The 22,322-nt window shown below is 44.4% G+C and overlaps 1 protein-coding gene across 1 annotated transcript in view; it reads left to right on the forward strand.

Annotated features, from left to right (window-relative positions):
- LOC118390791 (calcium-binding protein 8-like) overlaps positions 1–22,322 on the forward strand; it is a 75,537-nt gene that overhangs the window by 41,739 nt on the left and 11,476 nt on the right. Inside the window, exon 5 of the mRNA XM_035781499.2 lies at positions 7,000–7,150. Coding sequence (XP_035637392.1) covers positions 7,000–7,150 — 151 coding nt within the window. The remainder of the gene's footprint in view (positions 1–6,999; positions 7,151–22,322) is intronic.

The following is a 22,322-nucleotide window of genomic DNA, read 5'->3' on the forward strand; positions in this document are numbered from 1 at the left end:
GTACCCACTCTTCAAGGTGAATAGACTTGAAGGGAATCGTGTAGCTCTCGTAGTCGATAAACTGTACATTGATAACCAACTGTTCCGAGACACCAAGACTGTATTGTAATTTTTTTTTTTGTAAAACAATAAAATACAACAATTGATAAAGAAATAAACTACAAATACACTATACCATTCAAGATAAGGAATGTTGTCAAATAATTAGTATTCAACTTTCTATTCATAGTATTAATAAATAGATAAGACAGCGTTAGAAGAAAGGATCAATGGTGGCGCAGTGGTCTAAGGCACTGCATCGCAGTGCTAGCTGTGCCACCAGAGATGCTGGGTTCGAGCCCAGGCTCTGTCGCAGCCGGTCGCGACTGGGAGGCCCATGGGGCGGCGCACAATTGGCCCAGCATTGTCCAGGTTAGGGAGGGTTTGGCCAGCAGGGTTATTCTTGTCACATCGCGCACTAGTGACTCCTGTGGTGGGCCGGGCATAGTGTACGCTGGCCAGGTGTACAGTGTCTCCTCCGACACATTGGTGCGGCCGGCTTCCGGGTTGGATGTGCATTGTGTCAAGAAGCAAGACTGTAACTACTACCAATTGGATATCATGCTATGGATAAGAACACAGCAAACAGAGTACATAGAATGCACAGTATGTGGGTATGTGCAGGTGTATTGTGATGGAAGGTGGTGTGTGTGATTTTGTGTTTGGAAAAGTGTGCAGTTGAGTGAAAAAGGAAAATGGTTGCAAATGACAGAGCCAGCCTGTTTGTGCCTGCGAGCGGTAGTTGTGACAGAGAGAGCTTTCAATTCTGTGCAGATATATGATCTATTTTAAAATAAGTTTATTTATTGTCTTATCATGATGGAACAGCCCCCAACCCTATACCCTAGACACCCACCTGACCGATCCACACACTAAGGAGAAGTCCTTATCTGTTTAATAGGCTTACTGCAAGTAGCCTATATAATACACAGCCAAGAAAGATAAGCGCGTTCAGAGACCTACTAACGCAGCACTGCCCCCTCAAGAGTCTGAGCCTGCCTGGTAGGGTTGGTTCCATAAAGCCAAAGCCCCCAAGGAATTTTTCATATCTGCTAATGAGAACCTTGATGACCTTGTACCTAGCTGGTGGGGATTCCCGGGATGCCCCCATCCCCACCCATGGGTTACTGCAACACTAGCTGCAGTAACCCATGGGGAGGGGGGTCACACTCGGACAATCAGAGAGGGGGCAAATTATTGTGGCCCTGGTGGCACAAAATAATCAAATGGTCTGACTGCACAGAGATGCTTTGAGAAATAGTCACAACGGGGGATCAGTGTGTGTGTGTTTCAGGGTAGGGGGGGTGTATCTGAGCTCCATCACTTCGGACTTGACGTTAGATAATCAAATCTCCCCATTCTTGCTCAATTTTGCATGCCTTCTCAAACAGCTACAACTGTATATGCATTGGCACATCAAGTCTTCTCTTCAGCTGGCCTCAGGGATGGAACATCTGAGATTTGTGGTTGTTTGTGGAGGAACGGTTGGGAGTGTGTGTGTGTATATGTGTGTGTGTGTGTGTGTATATGTGTGTGTGTGTGTGTGTGTGTGTGTGTGTGTGTGTGTGTGTGTGTGTGTGTGTGTGTGTGTGTGTGTGTGTGTGTGTGTGTGTGTGTGTGTGTGTGTGTGTGTGTGTGTGTGTGTGTCCCACATCTGTTGCTATGGGGTAATCATGTTACGGACAATACCGGATGAATCTTAATAATTGTTTGACAAAAATAATAATCGCTTGGCAAAAATGTAATTGTTGTATTGCCAACTTTGCTATAGGTAACAATCCTTTGTGTGAACTGCCTAATGTCAGTGTCACTTTGCTGGAGTCTAGAGCAAGCACGATCATATGGCCTACCTGTACGCAGCAGAGATTGCAGGATTGGATGGAAAGCATGATCTGTCTGTAGCCTTTTCCTTTCTTACAAATATCGTAATTTATTTGCCAGAATATTTTACATCTTCATTCCATAGTTATTAAAGGTAGTGCCATGTTTCAGCAATCTTTAGACATATAGCCAGTACCACCACTGAGGTATATCATTATTTTTGGGAGGGGGCACACGGGGAGTGTGGTTGAGTCAGGTTGGAGACCTGAGGCAACTCCCCATGCTTACCTTGGCGAGCATGTGACTGGTCCAGGCCCCATGCTATGGGGTGATGTGCACTGTGTCTCGGTTGAGCATTCACAGGCCGGTGTGCTCGGTGCCAGCGTCCTGCATTTACCGGGTGGAAGTGGGCATCCAGCCAGAACGGGTTGTGCCAGCTCTGCATTCGAGACCACCAGTGCGCCTCCACGGCCCAGTGTGCCTCGGCCAAGGAAGAAGCCTCCTGTATGTCTCCCCAGCCTGGTGAGTCCAATGCCTGCTCCCAGAGCCAGGCCTCCTGTGTGTCTCTCCACTCCAGAGATGTCCTCCAGTCCGGAGCCTCCAGAGACGGATAATATTAATGTAGGTAGGCTACTCGGTTTTTGCCAGGCAGAACCTGCGAAAATTTAACAAGAGCTTTCTGACCCAGTGTATCCGGTGCCTCCAGAGACAGCCTCCAGCCCGGAGCCTCCAGAGACAGCCTCCAGCCCGGAGCCTCCAGAGACAGCCTCCAGCCCGGTGCCTCCAGAGACAGCCTCCAGCCCGGAGCCTCCAGAGACGGCCACCATCAGACGAGCGTTACAAGTCCACACATCTGTAAAATACTTATCATAAAAAAAAACAATATTGACTTGTCGATCCAGGGACAACAAGAATGTCAACCACTTGGAGAAATCAGGACAAGAGTCTTGCAAAAGGTTAAAAATAGCCCTGTAAGACACCTGCCTGGTAGACACCATTCTAAATCAAATAAAATTGTATTTGTCACACACATTTCGCAGAAGTTATTGCGGGTGTAGCGAAATGCTTCTGTTTCTAGCTTCAACAGTGCAGTAATATCTAACAATTCACAACAATACACACAACCTAAAAGCAAAATAATGGAATTAAGGAATGTATAAATATTAGGATGAACAATGTCGGAGTGGCATAGACTAAAATACGGTAGAATATAATAAAGTATCAAATCATTTTTTGTCACATACACATGGTTAGCAGATGTTAATGCGAGTGTAGCAAAATGCTTGTGCTTCTAGTTCCGACAATGCAGTAATAACCAACGAGTAATCTAACCTAACAATTCCACAACTACTACCTTATATACACAAGTGTAAAGGGATAAATAATATGTACATAAAGATATATGAATGAGTGATGGTATACAACGGCATAGGCAAGATGCAGTAGATGGTATCGAGTACAGTATATACATATGAGATGAGTAATGTAGGGTATGTAAACAAAGTGGCATAGTTTAAAGTGGCTAGTGATACATGTTTTACATAAAGATGGCAAGATGCAGTAGATGGTATCGAGTACAGTATATACATATACATATGAGATGAGTAATGTCGGGTATGTAAACATTATATTAAGTGGTATTGTTTAAAGTGGCTAGTGATACATTTTTACATCAATTCCCATCAGTATATACATTTGAGATGAGTAAAGCAAAAGTAAGCTAATATTATTAAAGTGACTAGTGTTCCATTATTAAAGTTACCAGTGGTTTTAAGTTTATGTATATGGGGCAGCAGCCTCTAAGGTTATGTAACCAGGTGGAAGCCGTCTAGTGATGGCTATTTAACAGTCTGATGGCCTTGAGATAGAAGCTGTTTCTCGGTCCCAGCTTTGATGCACCGGTACTGACCTTGCCTTCTGGATGATAGCGGGGTGAACAGGTAGTGGCTCGGGTGGTTGTTGTCCTTGATTACCTTTTTGACCTTCCTGTGACATCGGGTTCTGGAGGGCAGGTAGACAGCGCCACCCTCTGGAGAGCACTGCGATTGCCGGCGGTGCAGTTTCCTTACCAGGCGGTGATACTGCCCGACAGGATACTCTCAATTGTACATCTGTAAAGGTTTGAGGGTTTTAGGTGCCAAGCCAAATTTCTTCAGCCTCCTGAGGTTGAAGAGGTGTTTTTGTGCCTTCTTCACAACACTCTCTGTGTCTAAATGCTCCCTCTCTCTCTCTTTGTTCTGTCTTTTAGAAGCCAGCGGACAGCAAGTCAAACGCCTATCTGACTGTGATTGATGTGTCTATACACCCTGTCTGTCATCTAGCTCTGTTGACAAGCATACACGCACGCAAGCATGCACACACAAAAACACACACACACACACACATACATTCACATTCCTTCACACTCTTCACATACACTACTGCTACTCTTTGTTTATTATCTATGCATAGTCACTTTACCCCTACCTACATATTACCACAGTAACCTTGACTAACCCGTACCCCTGCACATTGACTCGGTACTGGTACCAATTGTATGTACCATCATTATTGTTCGTAAGTAAGCATTTCACGTTAAGATCTACACCTGTTGTATTTGGCGCATGTGACAAATAAAATGTGATTTGAAACAACACACTAACACTGTAAATCAGCCCTAATGAGACAAGCTTTTAGAATCACAAACATGTGTGTGTGTGTGTGTGTGTGTGTGTGTGTGTGTGTGTGTGTGTGTGTGTGTGTGTGTGTGTGTGTGTGTGTGTGTGTGTGTGTGTGTGAGCGTGTGTGTGTGAGCATGTGTGTGTGAGTGTGTGTGTGTGTGAGCGTGTGTGTGTGATAAGATCAAGCAGTCTTGCTGCATTATTGCAGAATGCTCTGCAATGGAGTCTCCATTCTGCTATTATACCACTGGCAGGGCTGTGATATTGTAAGTGGAGGAGATATCTAATGGATTGTCCCTGCGTGCCAAATGGCACCCTATTCACTACTGCACTACTTTTGACCAGAGCTCTGCACTATATAAGGAATAGTATGCCATTTGGGCTGCAGCCTGTGTGTGTTGTGATAACAGCAGAGGGACGGAAGGGATATTGAATAGTGTGATTAGAGTGTTATTACAGTATTACTGGCTCTTATTGTCCTATTGTACTGTCTAATGGCCCACAACAATGTCACACAATTCCATTAGTAACTATTTATCTATTTATCTTTCTTTATCACATAGTTTATTTTTAATCGGTCAGCAAAATAGAATAGACACAACCCATTAATGAATTGATCAATCAATCAGTCACATTTTACATTGCAACAACTGAAAACTGACCTGGACTTAAGCCTCTCCAAAAAGCAAACCTACGGCAACAGTAACAAATAAAACCCACCTAGGTAGAGAGGCACCTAGAAGGAGAGAGAGGCCGACTTCAGAATGGGAGCATTACAGTTATGAAACATTAAAGGTATCCTTTTTAGATAAAACTATACTAAATACTTGTCACCAAATAATGTCACCAAATATTTGATTTAAGCACACTATTTTGCAATGAAAGTCTACAGTAGCCTCAGCAGCACTCTGTAGGGTAGCACCATGGTGTAGCCGGAGGACAGCTTGCTTCTGTCCTCTTCTGGGTACATTGACTTCAATACACAACCTAGGAGGATCATGGTTCTCACCCTCTTCCATAGACTTGTGCAGTAATTATGACAACTTCCAGCGGGGGTCCTCCAACCTATCAGAGCTCTTGCAGCATGAACTGACGTGTTGCCCACCCAATCAAAGGATCAGAGAATGAATCTAGTACCGAAAGCATAAGCTACAGCTAGCTAGCACTGCATAAAATGCGGTGAGTAGTTGATTCAAAGAGAGAGCATGACAATTAAGAAGAAGCAAGAGAGAGAGCGAGAGAGGGCTAATTTTCGTTAGCTATATTTCGTAGTATATATTTTTTTCTCTTTCACTTTCACTTAGTATTAAATGCAGCTCACTAGTTTGGCCTACTCAAACACCCGGCTCAAACAGAGAGGGATGCTATGTTAGTTGATGCTATGATAGATGCTATGCTATGTTGATAAACATACCTGAATTTGTCCAATAGAAACTCTTGTTTGCAACTGTTGAACTAAGGATTAAACCCTATATCAGCTAGCTGCAGGCAAGAGTATGCAATGCGGCATTGAATGTGTAACTGTCTCTCATCTTGATTACAAAAAATGCACCTAAGTTGTAAACTTTCGTTCATAGGCTAGGTTGTAGCAGGGAGTAACATGTATCATGTAGTAGCCTAAACCTATCGAACCTATTGAGCTGGGTGAATGGAATATGAATGACACTCATCCAATATGGTGTAATAGAAATAAGGCCATGTTCATCAAGAAAATTATCATTCTCCCTTATCTTAAACAGCAGCGTCTGCCACTGCAGTACAGGTCATCCGTCACTCTAGGCCATCCGTCACTCCACATGCATATTTTCTCCTCTCTTCTCCTTTGGGTCATTCTTACCACAGTGGAAGGGGAACAAAAGAGTTCTCTCTCTCTCCCTCCCTCTCTCTCCTTCTTTTTCTTTTTCTCTCTCTCTCTCTCTCTATATATATATTTGCTGTGTCAAACTGAGTGAATAGATTGTCTTTCACAAGGTAATAGGCATGCAATTGTGAATTGGGGAGAGGGAGGCAAGGACAGGAGGGGAGTTTAAAGCTCCCAAAAATGAAATGAATAAAAAATTGAAAACGTCTGACACTCAGACTCTCTATTGATTGGAATGAGACTTCACTCACTCACTCACGCACACATACACACACACACACAAATGAGAGTAAAAAATGATATAATATGACCTTGGAATGTATCTGCATAGTACTGTCATTTTGTGTGCATATATCTTCAACTCTCCAACTCTTACAGTGTGCGTGCGTGCGTGCGTGCGTGCGTGCGTGTGTGCGTGTGTGTGTGTGTGTGTGTGTGTGTGTGTGTGTGTGTGTGTGTGTGTGTGTGTGTGTGTGTGTGTGTGTGTGTGTGTGTGTGTGTGTGTGCGTGTGTGCGTGCGTGCGTGCGTGCGTGCGTGCGTGCGTGTGCATTCATGTATGCGTGTTTGGGTGCATGTGTTCCTGTGTGCTTGCGTGTGTGTGTGTCTTGCCCCTGCAGTTTGACATGCAGCAGATGTCTCTTGATGAGCTGAAGCAGGTTCTGTTCCATGCGTTCCAAGACCACCTGACAATGAAGGATATCGAGAACATCATCATCAACGAAGAGGAGAGCCTCAATGAGACTGGGAACTGCCCCGAGTACGAGGGAGGTGAGGGGGGCAGAGCAGGCGAGAGCTGAGAGAGGGAGGAGAGAGAGAGTGAAAGAGGGGCATAAATCTGAAATGAAACCTCAGGGAACTGCCAGACAGTCTGAAGTAGGAGAGAGTGGAGGGGAGTAAAATAGAGAGAGAGAGATTTCCCCTACCACATAGAAGAAGGATTTCAGAATATCCAGTTAGAGATACTACATTTTCAGTCTCTGGGCTCTGTGATCTTAACGCCAGGACTGAGGTGAGGTGGACTATCTAGAATCAGAAGGAAACACCTATCTATTTGGAAAGGCATCTCTCTACAATTAAACAAATCCCCATTCACAGAAAGAGTTATGATAGTGTGGTTAACAAAAGTAGGAGGGAGATATTTCAGCTCTGCAACGGTCTCAGTATATACTGTATAGTGTTAACGGTAGTACAAGGGGTGACTCATTGGGCCGATTCACATACAGCTCTGTGCTAGGTAGACAGTGTGGTGGACTACTCCATAACCGATATTCCACCTCAACATAAGAATGCATTTACAGTCATGCCACAACTTGCCCTGTCGGATCACTTCCAGATCACATTTAACCTTAAAGAACTATGGAGTCAACCAAAATCCCAAATCAGAAACCATATCTATTCAATCTCCCTCCCATTTACAAATGGAAAAAGACCAGTGACAGATCATTTGAGGCAACATTAAACAACGGTGAAATTGATCACTTTCTGAACCGCTTTCAGTACATCAAATTGAGTTATTGTAAAAGAAGACATTAATTTGGCAACGTGAATAAAGTGAAATATTTGACCAACTTGCAACACAATTATGTCTTAAAAAGACTAATGTGTGGAAAGGGTACACACGGCGTCACTACTTCACAGGAGAGGCATTTGACTGTAAAAAAAACCAACAACATTTAATTGAACAAATGCCTTTTTGAACATGTGAACTTTTATGTGCCGTAATTACAAACGTGTATTTAATCTGTATTTATAAATCAAATGTGAACTCACGGATCTGTTTCGAAACAGAGAAATACAGAACCGTAACCTACCCATGATTGTTTGAGATAATGAGGGGCCGGGACATTCACGAGAAATCCATTCTGTCATGCAAGGCTTCTCTGTCAAATGGCACATTCTGCTCTCTGCTACCACGAATATTTGAAAGATCCTTTGGATTTACGACTGTTTTCATCATGGACAACATGCAAAGTGTAGCTACAGCTTTCAATAACAGTGTTGTCCTGAATACAGCTGCTGGTATCGACACAGCTCTGTCACCTGTGGCAAAAGCAGTCTGGACTGGTTGAAGCCGATTGGGAAGGATTATTTTGGGAGTGTTTCAGTCAGCTGTGAATCATCACAATCCATACACAGGTAAGACTCTATAGTTAAAACGCTGAGATAGCTACATGTGTTTATACGTTTTGTCTCAACTATATCAAAAAGTGGTTTCATTGCTGGCTATTGTTAGCTATATACAGTGCATTTGGAATGTATTCAGAACCCTTCCCTTTTTCCACATTTTGTTGACATACCCATGTCCATAAAAAAAATCCTCATCAATCTACATATCCCATAATACTCCATAATGACAAAGTGAAAACAGGTTTTTCATTTTTTTGTGCTCATTTAAAAATAAAAACAAAAATATATAATTTACATAAGCATTCAGACCCTTTTCAAAATTGAGCTCAGGTGCATCCTGTTTCCATTGATCATCCCTGAGATGTTTCTACAATTTGATTGCAGTTCACCTGTAGTAAATTTATTTGATTGGACATGATTTGGTAAGATACACACGTCTATATAATGTCCCAGAGTTGACAGTGCATGTCAGAGCAAAAGCCAAGCCATGAGGTCGAAGAAATTGTCTGTAGAGCTCCGAGACACAGATCTGGAGAAGGGTACAAAAACATTTCTGCAGCATTGAAGGTCCCCAAGAACACAGTGGCATCCATCATTCTTAAATGGAAGAAGTTTGGAACCACCAAGACTCTTCCTAGAGCTGGCCACCCAGCCGAACTGAACAATCGGGGGAGAAGGGCCTTGGTCAGGGTGGTGACCAAGAACCCGATGGTCACTCTGACAGAGCTCCAGAGTTCCTCTGTGGAGATGGGAGCAGGACAACCATCAGCAGCACTCCACCAATTAGGCCTTTATGGTAGAGTGGCAAGACGGAGGCCACTACTCAGTAAAAGGCACATGACAGCCCGCTTAAAGTTTGCCAGAAAGCACCTAAAGGACTCTCAGATCAAGAGAAACAAGATTCTCTGGTCTGATGAAACCAAGATGGAACTCTTTAGCCTGAATGCCAAATGTAACGTATGGAGGACACATGGCACCATCCCTATGGTGAAGCATTTTGGTATCAGCATCATGCTGTGGGTGATGTTTTTCAGCAGCAGGGACTGGGAGACTAGTCAAGGTCAAAGGAAAGATGAACAGAGCAAAGTACAGAGAGGACCTTGATGAAAACTTGCTCCAGAGTGCTCAGGACCTCAGACTGGGGTGAAGGTTAAACTTCCAACAGGACAACGACCCTAAGCACACAGCCAAGACAACACAGGAGTGGCTTTGGGGGAACTCTCTGAATGTCCTTCATGGCAGCGACGCTCCCCATACCACCTGATAGAGCTTGAGAGGACCTGCAGAGAAGAATGGGAGAAACTCCCTAAATACAGGTGTGCCAAGCTTGTGGTGTCATACCCAAGAAGACCCAAGGCTCTAATTGCTGCCAAATGTGCTTCAACAAAGTACTACATAAAGTCTCTGAATACATATGTAAATGTGATATTTACGTATTTTCAACTATTTCTAAATACCTGTTTTTGATTCGTCATTATGGGGTATTGTGTGTAGAGGGGAAAAAACTATTTAATCAATTTTAGAATAAGCCTGTAACATAAAAAATGTGGAAAAAGTCAAAGGGTCTGAATACTTTCTGAATGCACTGTAGCTAGCTCGCTAGCTAGACAGTTGCATACTGCGCTTAATGTTGATTGCTGATGTGCTAATCCATGCCATGGAAATAGCTACTGTATCGATTAGCAAGCTAATCAAACTCCATTGTTACATGGAACTCCCAAGTGGCGCAGCGGTCTCAGGCACTGCATCTCAGTGCTTGAGGCGTCACTACAGACACGCTGGTTCGAATCCAGACGAGTCCCATAGGGTGGCGCACAACTGGCACAACGTTGTCTGGGTTTGGCTGGCCTTCAATTGTAAATAAGAATTTGTTCTTAACTGACTTGCCTAGTTAAATAATTTTTAAAAAACGTGATTGGGACAATGAAGTGATAGCTAGCCAAATAGCTAGATATTGGATTATAGATTTAGAGTTTTTTTTTTTTTTGCATGTTTGCAGCTGGATAGCTAGATGAATACCATTTACATGTAGCCAGCTGGTAATTATGATGCTAAATGTTTTCTAAATCTAGCTAGTTATCTTCAATCTTGTAGTTTTTGCATTACCATTGTTGGGCTGGAAGCAGGTTGAATGTATTTTAGTACAGCTGTAGCAGTCAACAGGCAATAACAACCTATTCATAGCTTGCACCTCTGTCACTCGGTCAAGTCATGCCATTGTTGTGAATGTTCTCAAGCCCCCTTATGTCGGCGGCACCATAGTGGTGCCCTAAAATGGTGATAAGTCATTCTGGACGGAGGCTAACTACTGTTTCGTCTAAATTACACTATATTGCCTGGAGATACGATGACATTGCTAAAGTAGTCAAACATTTAGTACGAACAAACTTTGCCAGCATTATCGTCAAATTGACTTTGACAACATTGTCATCTTTCTATTCGTCAGAAATAGCTAGCAATGCTAACATTAGCTAGCTAAAATCTGGTGGCCTCCCATCAAAATGATGACAAAAGGTTCTTACTAATGATTTACCTCCTTATGAATGTCATTGTATTTCCAAGCCACTGTAATGAACTTTTGATTAAATCTTCAACAGTGCTCATTGACGATGCATTAAGTAGAATGCTCAGTCGGAGATCAGTTCGAAACAAACATTCAAAACAATATTGTGACAAAACATGCAACCTATGAAAAGGATACTAATGAATTCATGTTTTAACATATTTTTTCTGGAACTTGTCTTTCAGCATAAACCTGCTCTCTGCCACCAGTACAAGGAGATTATCGAGGGGGAACAAGCAATGCTTCAGGTATTTTGTCTTTGTACTTATGTCTTGAACTTGGGGGTCAATAAATGTTATTGCTGGTATGCAAAAGTTTAATGTCTTGTCTATTTGTGTCTGCTTTCCTCCTTTACAGTTTGAATTGTCTGGAGCCTGGTGTTGTTGTGACCAAGGAGCTTCCACTCAGATGGAACCAGGTCAGCTGCTGTGCAATGTTGACTTCCTTCCAGAGATGTGAAAGCATCCCCGGGACTGGACACAACACGGCAAACATATATTTTTGAGAAGATCAGGACTTTTGCAGTGAGAAGGCCATGGATATTACATGCCCTGCTCCAAAGGGCAGGACAGAAATATGCTCTCAGGCTAGATTCCTTTGTTCATATCATATCACTGTGACTATTCTACTGGATGTCATAAGGTGAATGCACCAATTTGTAAGTCGCTCTGGATAAGAGCGTCTGCTAAATGACTTAAATGTAAATGATATAGGCCTATGTCTTGATAGTATTTTTTCCTAATTGTAGGCTAATACCTTTAGCACTTGAAGTTAATAAAGTATTTTAATGTTGAAATATCTTTTTTTTTTTTTTAAAGAAAGACTTCACTGCTTCAGCACATGGCCACATTCACATTTCAATATGAATACTTGAAGAGATGTTTGGGTCTAAGGCTTTAGAGGGTTTGAACGATGCTAAATGGGTGGAAACAAAGAGCAGCATCGTAGCTGTTCAATGTTAAAGGTTATCTTTATTATACAACAATAGGCCATTTAATACTGTTAATGATTTGCCTAATGGGGGAACTTGGTGAGATAATGTTCAGAGAATCTATTTAGGTCATTTGGTAAAAATTATTCCTTTTCTAAATATATGTTTCCCAAGTGTTGGGTTCTAATTTTGAGTAAATAACTCACAGACACTAACGAAGCTTAACCAAGTTGAATTCTTCTATACATTACCCTCTCTTCCTCAGTGATATTGTTAGTTTCCAAGATCTCCACCTGTCTCCAATTATCAATGCCTGCCACATGTAATCGCTTCCCTGCACTCAACACATTCCAAGCTTAGTTACACACACTATATGCCTTCCTCCTATAACCCTTCACTTCTGGTGTAGACCCTCAACCTTATCACTCCATCAGTGACATGACTAAGTATATTTTCATGTTCTCAGAACCCAACATTCAAAAGGCACTCGCACATCTGAGCAATCTCTTTGCAGGTGCATGGCAACAGTTGAACAAGATGAAGGAAAAAGGAAGCTGCACACTGCTCTTGGTAGTATCACTGATATTTTAATAAGCTTACGTATCGGCCTCACGGCCTTCGTCAGAGCTTTTGTGAATTTTTTTAAATTAGCACCCTTATGTAGACCTAGCCCCACCCACATCCATTCCACGCATGGAAAGGGGTTGGAGGCAAAGGAAAAATAAATAAGTGCTACCAAATATAAAAACATGCATCTCACAAACACTACAAAAGTGTACAAATAAGACGTTTTAACCAAGTGCATAAAACCACAATTAGGACACAGCAAGTTTTCATTAATCATTGGGTACATGGTACGAAAAACATCAGAGTAATCTTAAATAGGCACATAATTCGTGTTCAAATTCACAACATAACATACATGCAAAACATTCTCTTTTGCTCAGAGTATTATTAATATCACCTCCCCTGTCTGATATCTTAACTTTCTCTATGCCACAAAATCTAAAGGTAGAAATGTCATGCTTTAGGTCATTAAAATGTACTGTGACTGGATAATCGACATAGCAGAGCCCACATGGAAATGTAATAATGTAAATAACACGGGTGGTAGAACACGTAATAATGTCATTTATTTGGAACCGTTTTCCTGTGTGTGGGTGGAAGAAATATTCACACTTCATCATATTGTTGCACTACCATTAGCTACCATTTGATAGAAGGCGTAAAAGAGCCTGGCTGATTTTCTTTAGTGGCTGGACGTGAGGCCGAAACGTAAGCCTATTAAATATCAGTGATACTACCAAGAGCAGTGTGCGGTTTCCTTTTTCCTTCATATTCTCAGAACCCAACACAAGTATTAATGTTGAGCAAGTGTGAAAATCGCTGCAAAATGTTTGAATCCCTTTTCTCCTAAAAGTATTACTTCCCCATGTTTCCTGCAGTGTATGATATGCCATTTTGAAGCTCTGAGTCTGTACTTTTATTCAATGTAAAAAAAACTAAATAAAATAGATTTTGGAACATAAGACTGAAAAGAGATGGTGGGTCACAAATGTGTTAACAGGGAATGCAACACCGCCAGGAAAAGCCTGAGGTAACTGTCAAATCAAAAACACAGAAACTCTACAGACCAGAGGGGTATTCCAGAAAGATGGTTTAATAAATTATGGATTTCCTGAACATATCCGGCTTGTTTTAACCAGATGAGAAGTACTCATCTGCTTGCCATTACAGCGTGTGGGTTGTTGTCTTACAGTTGATGTAGCTTGTGTAATTGAGGCTGGTATTATTGTTATTTCACTTTCCATCCCTTTTGTCTTTCCACTACCATCAAGCAGTAATGATAGACATTTTAGAAGATTCAACATCTACTCTCTGCACAGCTTCCCAGGCAACCACCATATGATACAAAGACAGAGACAGAGTAGGGGGGATATGCCGTGAAGCCTGTGAAGACAGAGCGAGGGAGGGGGGGGATTACTTAGGAGACTCTTCTCCAGGTTCATCTCTCTGTAGATTATGACTTTTTTTATGGAAGGTTTGGGAATCGCTTCCTTTTAGGTGGTTGTAGAATTGAACAGCTCTTTTCTGGATTTTGATAATTAGTGGGTATCGGCCTAATTCTGCTCTGCGTGCATTATTTGGTTTTACGTTGTACATGGAGGATATTTTTGCAGAATTCTGCATGCAGAGTCTCAATTTGGTGTTTGTCCCATTTTGTGAATTCTTGGTTGGTGAGCGGACCCAGACCTCACAACCATAAAAGGGCAATGGGTTCTATAACTGATTAAAGTACTTTTGGCCAGATCCTAATTGGTATGTTTAATTTTATGTTCCTTTTGATGGCATAGAAGGTCTTTCTTGCCTTGTCTCTCAGATCGTTCACAGATTTGTGGTAATTACCCGTGGCGCTGATGTTTAGGCCAAGGTATGTATATTTTTTGTGTGCTCTAGGGCGGTGTCTAGATGGAACTTGTATTTGTGGTCCTGGCGACTGGACCTTTTTTGGAACACCATTATTTCGGTCTTACTGAGATTTACTGTCAGGGCCCAGGTCTGGCAGAATCTGCAGAAGATCTAGGTGCTGCTGTAGGCCCTCCTTGGTTGGTGGCAGAAGCACCAGATCTTCAGCAAAGAGTAGACATTTGACTTCAGATTCTAGTAGGGTGAGGCCGGGTGTTGCAGACTGTTCTAGTGCCCTCACCAATTTGTTGATATATATGTTGACGAGGGTGGGGCTTAAGCTGCATCCCTGTCTCACCCCACGGCCCTGTGGAAAGAAATTTGTGAATTTTGCACATTTTAACCGCAGACTTGTTATTTGTGTACATGGATTTTATAATGTCTTATGTTTTTCCCTCAACAACACTTGCAATTAATTTGTATAGCAGACCCTCCTGCCAAATTGAGTCAATCAACAAAACATGAGAAGACTTTGCCTTTGTTTTGGTTTGTTTGTTTGTCAATTAGGATGTACAGGGTGAATACATGGTCTGTCGTACAATTATTTGGTAAAAAGCCAATTTGACATTTGCTCAGTAGATTGTTTTTACTGAGGAAATGTACGAGTCTGCTGTTAATGATAATGCAGAGGATTTTCCCATGTTTGCTGTTGACGCATATCCCACAGTAGTATTGGGGTCAAATTTGTCTCCACTTTTGTGGATTGGGGTGATCAGTCCTTGGTCCCAAATATTGAGGAAGATACCAGAGCTAAGGATGATGTTAAAGAGTTTAAGTATAGCCAATTGGAATGTGTTGTTTGTATATGTAATGCTCCGGGTGTCGTGGGTGTGGAGTCAAGCGCAGGAGACAGAGAGTGCAATGCTGTGCTCTTTAATTGCACCAACGCACCACAGGGTGCTCACAATAATAACGGCCCCAAAACACAGGGAATGAAAAATGACTACTGAAAAATGCACGACCAGGAACTAACACGTTCCTCTACTACAGAGCCGAAGGTTACAATGAATAATCCCGCACAACAAACAGGCGGGCCGGCTGTCTAAAGAAGCCCAACTAATCATCACAAACAGGTGCTACCAATAAACATACAAGGAGGGGGATGAAAGACAATCAGTGGCAGCTAATAGGCCGGTGACGACGACCGCCGAGCGCCACCCAACCGGGGAAGGGAAGCCATCCTCGGTCGGACTCGTGACAGTATATTTTAACATTTAATTGAGGATACCGTCAAATTCCCTGTCTTAGGTCAGTTAGGATCACCACTGTCTGAGATGTTGCTTCAATATATCCACATAATTTTCCTTCCACATGTTGCCATCTATTTTGTGAAGTGCACCAGTCCCTCCTGAGGCAAAGCACCCCCACAACATGATGCTGCCACCCCCGTGCTTCACGGTTGGGTTGGTGTTCTTCGGCTTGTAAGCCTCCCCATTTTTCCTTCAAACATAACAATGGTCATTATGGCCAAACAGTTATATTTTTGTTTCATTAGACCAGAGAACATTTCTCCGAAAAGTACGATCTCCGTGCCCATGTGCAGTAGCAAAACGTAGTCTGGCTTTTATTTATGGCAGTTTTGGAGCAGTGGCTTCTTCCTTGCTGAGCAGCCTTTCAGGTTATGTAGATATAGGACTCGTTTTACTATGGATATAGATACTTTTGTACCTGTTTCCTCCAGCAGCTTCACAAGGACCTTTGCTGTTGTTCTGGGATTGATTTGCACTTCTCGCACCAAAGTACGTTCATCTCTAGGAGACACAACTCATCTCCTTCCTGAGTGGTATGATGGCTACGTGGTCCCATGGTGTTTATATTTGCAAACAATTGTTTGTACAGATGAACATGGTACCTTCAGGCATTTGGAAATTGCTCCCAAGGATGAACCAGACTTGTAGAGGTCTACAAAAACATTTCTGAGGTCTTGGCTGATTTCTTTTGATTTTCCCATGATGTCAAGCATAGAGGAACTGAGTTTGAAGGTAGGCCTTGAAATACATCCACAGGTACACCTCCAATTGACTCAAATTATGTCAATTATCCTATCAGAAGCTTCTAAAGCCATGACCTAATTGTCTGGAATTTTCCGAGCTGTTTAAAGGCACCGTCAACTTAGTGAATGTAAACTTCTGACCCACTGAAATTGTGATACAGTGAATTACAAATGAAATAATCTGTCTGTAAACAATTGTTGGAAAATTACTTGTGTCAAGCAGAAAGTAGATGTTCCGAACCGACTTGCCAAAACTATAGTTTGTTAACAAGAAATTTGTGGAGTGGTTGAAAAACGAGTTTTAATGACTCCAACCTAAGTGCATGTAAACTTCCGACTTCAACTGTATATTGTTTAGATTTTCTACCACCAAGTTTACAACTTCACTATTACAGTGGAACGTTTTGTCCAGAAGGTTGTCTAAAAGAGATTGAATTTGTTGTTGCCTAATTGTTTTTTAGTAGTTTCCACACTACATTCCTTCCATCTGTAGCATTTCTTAAGACTACTCAGTTCCTTCGGCTTTGAAGCCTCATGATTAACTATTGCTCTCTTCTAGTAGACTGATTTTGCTGTGATCTGATAGGGGTGTGTCACACCCGGACCATGGAGAGCCCTCGGGGTTCTCTATGGTGTTTTAGGCCAGGGCGTGACTCGGGGGTGTTCTAGTCATTATATTTCTATGTTGGTGTTTTAGTATGGTTCCCAATTAGAGGCAGCTGATTATCGTTGTCTCTAATTGGGGATCATACTTAAGTTGTCCTTTGTTCCCACCTGTTTTGTGGGATATTGTTTGTGTTAGTGTTTTGAGCAATACGGCTTTCACGTTCGTGGTGTTTATTGTTTTTTGTCGTTTCACTGTGTAATAAAGTATGTGGAACTCAACTCACTCTGCGCCTTGGTCCGTTTCTATCGATGATCGTGACAGGGTGTCAGTGGGCTGACTGTGAACGCTCTGAGAGACTCTGGGTAGAGATCAGTGATAAAGTAGTATACAGTACTACTGCCAAGAGATGAGCTATAGGTGTTCCTACCATAGGAGTCCCCTCGAAGCCTACCATTGACTACATATCCAGTGTGCGACAGAGCTGCAGGAGGTGTGACCTGTTTTTGTTGGTTATGTTCTCACAGTTGTGCCTAGGGGGGCATATGGGGAAGGGAATGCTGTCCCCTCCAGGCAGTTGTTTGTCCCCCTGTGTGCTGAGGGTGTCAAGATCTTGTCCGGTTCTAGCATTTAGGTCGCCACAGACTAGTACATGTCCCTGGGCCTGGAAATGATTGATTTACCCCTCCAGGATGGAGTACCTGTCTTCATTAAAGTATGGGGATTATAGTGGGGGGATATAGCTAGCACACAGGAGGACTTTTTTTCTGTGTTAAAATCATTTACTTTTTGAATTTCTAGCCAAATGTAAAATGTTCCTGTTTTGATTAATTTAATGGAGTGAGTTAGGTCTGTTCTATATCAAATTAGCATACCTTCCCCCTTTAACTTAACCAGGAACTGATTCGGGCCAGACTTCTGAGCCATCCCAGCCTTCAACTCGACACCCCACCCAGACCAGTGAGACACGCTCGAGGAGTCCCTTCCCTGTTTCACACCTGGTAGTTTGGTGGATGAGACTACCAGCTCTCTGTAACCTAGAGGGCAACCAGTGGATCCGTCTCCTCTATACCATGTTTCTTGTAGGATGACAATGTCTGATTTCTTTGATGAAGTCCAGGTTCCTGCTCTTTAGGCCAAAGGCAGATGACCTCAGGCCTTGGATATTCCAGGATGAGATAGTGAAGGCTTTGTGTTTCATAAAGTGTCCAATGTTGTTGGTCGTGTGGTTTGGTCTCAGCCCAGTAAGTGTGAGCAGAGCCTGCTGAGCATCTGGTACATTCCATTAGCTTGGGCTAGTGTGAGAGTGGGGGTTGGGCCTGTTTGCCCGCTCACGCCTGTTTGCCCGCAGGTCTGGGAGCGTGTCTCACTGGTCTAGTTGAAGGCTGGGATGGCTCAGGAGTCTGGCCCGAATCAGTTCCTGGTTAAATTAAAGGGGGAAGGTGATGTGGAGACATATTTGTGCACCTTCAAGAGGACGGCGTAGAGGGAAGGATGGCCCAAGCCCAAGTTGGCTAGCCTGTTGGCACCCTACCTCTCCGGGAAGGCCTACTTTGACTTGAATGCCGACCAGGCCGTGAATTATGAGGGACTCAAACATGAAATCCTGAGCCTTTATGGGTTCAGCCTCACACGCCATGTACAACTGGTCCACAACTGGGCCTTTGACTCCACCCTATCAGATGAGTGACCTGGTGCACCTGACCAGGCTACTGACTGATGTACCGTCCCTCCCGATGATTGACAAGGTCGTCCTGGATCGCTACCTTCAGGCCCTGCCATACGAGATGAAGAAGACGGTGAGCATGCAGAACCCCCAGAGCCTGGAGGAATTGCTGACCACTGTGCAAACTCACCAGAACACCCAGGACCTGCTGAAAGGGGCCCGGGCGGAGAGAGTGGACCCGGTGATTAGAAGAACTGCACAGAGAGAGGCGAGGGGCTGAAGGGGGCCCAGCCAAGGCTGTGAAGCGGGAGGGTGACCCAAAATGATGACATCAGCCACTGCTGGCCCTAGATCAGAGGCGCTGTTCTGAGTACGTTGAGCCCGGACAAATCGCGTGGAGCTGTCCCGGCCGGGAGGAGACCATGCCATCCACATCCCCCAGCTCTGGGATAACCCAGATGGTGAATTATGTCACCTCCCGTTTGGACGCACACCGAGACGGCACCTCAGATGGTTCCTGTATGAATCGATGGCATATTATGCACCAGCGCTCTGCTGGACTCCGGCAGCATGGTGACCCTGACCCACCCACAGTGGCTCACACAAGAAGGGAAAGATGAACCGGGGGACAAGGAGGTGACAGTGTCCTGTGTACACGGGGACACAAAGAGGTACCTAACTGTGCCGGTGAGGATAACCACCCCAGATGCGAGTGGGGGCTGTTCTTAACCTTCCTGTGTCCATTCTCCTCGGTCGAGATTGCCCTCTCTTCCAGGCACTGTGGAGGAGGGACCTGGGGAGGCACGCATGCGAGGTAGGAAGGAGAGGAAAAGGACGGTGGTCTGTGCAACCCACCCCACGCCGGGAGAGGTTTCCACTGGGACCGAGTCGGACCCGGAGAAGGGAGAAGACCCCTCTCCGGAAAGCGGGCCACCAGGCTCCCCTTTATGGAGGTGGAGGCACCAGATGGACCTCCCAACATGCGAATCCTCACGGGTCAGTTTCCGGATGGCCCAGTTAGAAGACCCCAATCTCCAGAACGCGAGGAGCCAGGTGATTGCGGTGGATGGCATGCTGTTACTTGGGGTAAGTGAGTGGTGCTACCCCCACTTCGCCATCAAGAATAATGTACTGTATCAGGTAGTAAAGCACAATGGGGAGACGAAGGACTTGTTACTCATACCCAGCCAGTATGTTAGGACTGTCTTGCAGCTTGCCCACACCCACCTGCTTGGGGCACACCTGGGGATGAAGAAAACCAGGGAGCGGATCGGTAACTGATTCCACTGGCACGTAGTCAAGCGTGCCGTGGTGGACTACTGCCGTAGTTGCCCGGAGTGCCAGATCACAGCAGGGTACATTTTAGAAACCCTTTGGTTCCCTTGCCAGTTATAGGTGTGCCATTTGAGCAGGTGGTGATGGATCTGGTGGGGCCATTGGTGAAGACTGCGAGGGGACACCAATACATCCTGGTAATCATGGATTACGCCACCAGGTATCCTGACGCAATCCCGTTACGCATGGCGACAGTGAAAGGTATCGCACGGGAGCTCTTCCATTTATTCAGCTGGGTGGGTATCCCACGGGAAATCCTGATGGACCAGGGCACCGCATACATGTCTCATGTGATGAAAGATGTCTGCAATCTACTACAAATCAAACAGGTGAGGACTAGTGTGTACCATCCACAAACGGACGGGCTAGTTGAACGCTTTAATAAGACCCTAAAGCAGATGCTGAAGAAGGACATTGAGAGAGACGGGAGGAACTGGGACCAGCTGCTAGCCCACCTGATGTTCTCAGTGCGCGAGGAACCCCAAGCACCCACTGGGTTCTCCCCCTTTGAGCTCCTGTATGGCCGTCGGCCCCGCAAACTGCTGGATCCAGCCAAGGAGGTCTGGGAGTAGCAGCCTCCCTCCCCCATCACAGCGTAGTAGAACATGAGGAGGAGATGAGGGAGAGGATGATGGCGATTTTGCCAGTGGTGAGAGAGTACATGGCTCAGGCGCAACACGCCCAGGAGTGTGTCTACAACCGGGGGACGCAATCACGATAGTTCCACCCAGGTGAGAAGGTCTTGGTGTTGGTCTCTACAACGGAGAGTAAATTTCTGACTATGTGGCATGGGCCCTACGACATCGTAGAGAGGGTAAGCAATGTCAATTACAAGGTCCATGTGAACTTGCTGAAGAAATGGCACACACGAGAGGCGCTGTGCGCAACGTGGACCCGGCAACAGCAGAGCCCGCCCCCTGTCGAAGTTGCAATGGGGGAAGACCACAGCCCGACCCAATGACAAGAGCTCAGAGTTGGACCAGCAGAATATGGCCGTGTTCTCAGAGGTGCCGGGGCACACAGATCTCGTGGAACATCATATCCACATGTCCGGGAGAAAGTGTGTAAATGGCCATACCGGATACCAGAAGCCCGGAGGGTGGCGGTCCAGCGGGAGGTGATGACAATGCTAGAGATGGGGGTACTGGAGGAGTCCCACAGTGAGTGGTCTTGCCCTATAGTGCTGGTGCCGAAACCTGACAAAACCGTCCGCTTCTGCAATGACTTTCGGGGCCTGAACGAGGTCAGTAAGTCCGACGCCTACCCCATTCCCCGGGTGGATGAACTAATCGACTGCTTGGGGATGGCGAGATATGTCAGCACCTTGGATCTGACGAAGTGGTACTGGCAGGTGCCGCTGGTAGCGGCCTCCTGGGAGAAGATGGCATTCTCCACCCCAGGGGGGCTATACAACTACCGGGTTCTTCCTTTCGGGCTCCACGGGGCAACAGCGAGCATTCAACAACTCATAGACCGTGTCCAGCGGCCACACAGTGAGTGTGGCTGCTTACTTGAATTTTTTAAGAACATGCTGAAAAATGCAGGAGCTTATCTGCTCATGACCTCTTTGTCGCTCTCTTCTTCTCTCCCGCGCCCCATATATCTCTGTAGTTGGTTTCATTTCCTAAGCCTAAGTAATTCACTTTTGGTTCTTCGTATAGTTTTTTTTACAAGCATACGGACATGAGATGAGTTATTAATTGTGCGAATCAATGAGTCCCCCGCCCCAAGTTGTGTGGCCGGGTGCCTATTAGACTTATGTTAAATGATTTCTCACCTTTTCTCATGATTATTATTTCGGCTTTGCTGGCCCATTGTAAATTACCAATACATTTCTGATCAATAGATACAATTCTGAACATAGTCATTTATAATACTAATGCAGAGGCACCAATAAATTGTCCAGTACACTTATTGTATGCTGTTTGAATGTACATTCCCTTATGTCTATGCTTCTAAGGTGACTAAGAGGCTTTACTAATTCTTGTGACGAAGTGTATCAGTGAACTGTATTCTGTGATTAGTTACAAAACCATAGAAATGCAATTGTGTATTGCTGCTTTCTGTCAGATATCCAACCGTCACCTTTGTTGACCATGAGAGCATTTTGCAGTGAATATGGGTTGAGGCATACTATTTAGGCTCGGAAGGACGTGGTCCATTGTTTACCTTGTCATCAATGACATGATGCCCATTGTTACTTGGCAACGACCACAAGGGCGTTTCAAAGAGCTGTCAGTCAAGGTGAGCTCATG

The sequence above is a fragment of the Oncorhynchus keta genome, chromosome 11 (genome assembly GCF_023373465.1).
Source record: "Oncorhynchus keta strain PuntledgeMale-10-30-2019 chromosome 11, Oket_V2, whole genome shotgun sequence".
Lineage (NCBI taxonomy): Eukaryota > Metazoa > Chordata > Actinopteri > Salmoniformes > Salmonidae > Oncorhynchus > Oncorhynchus keta.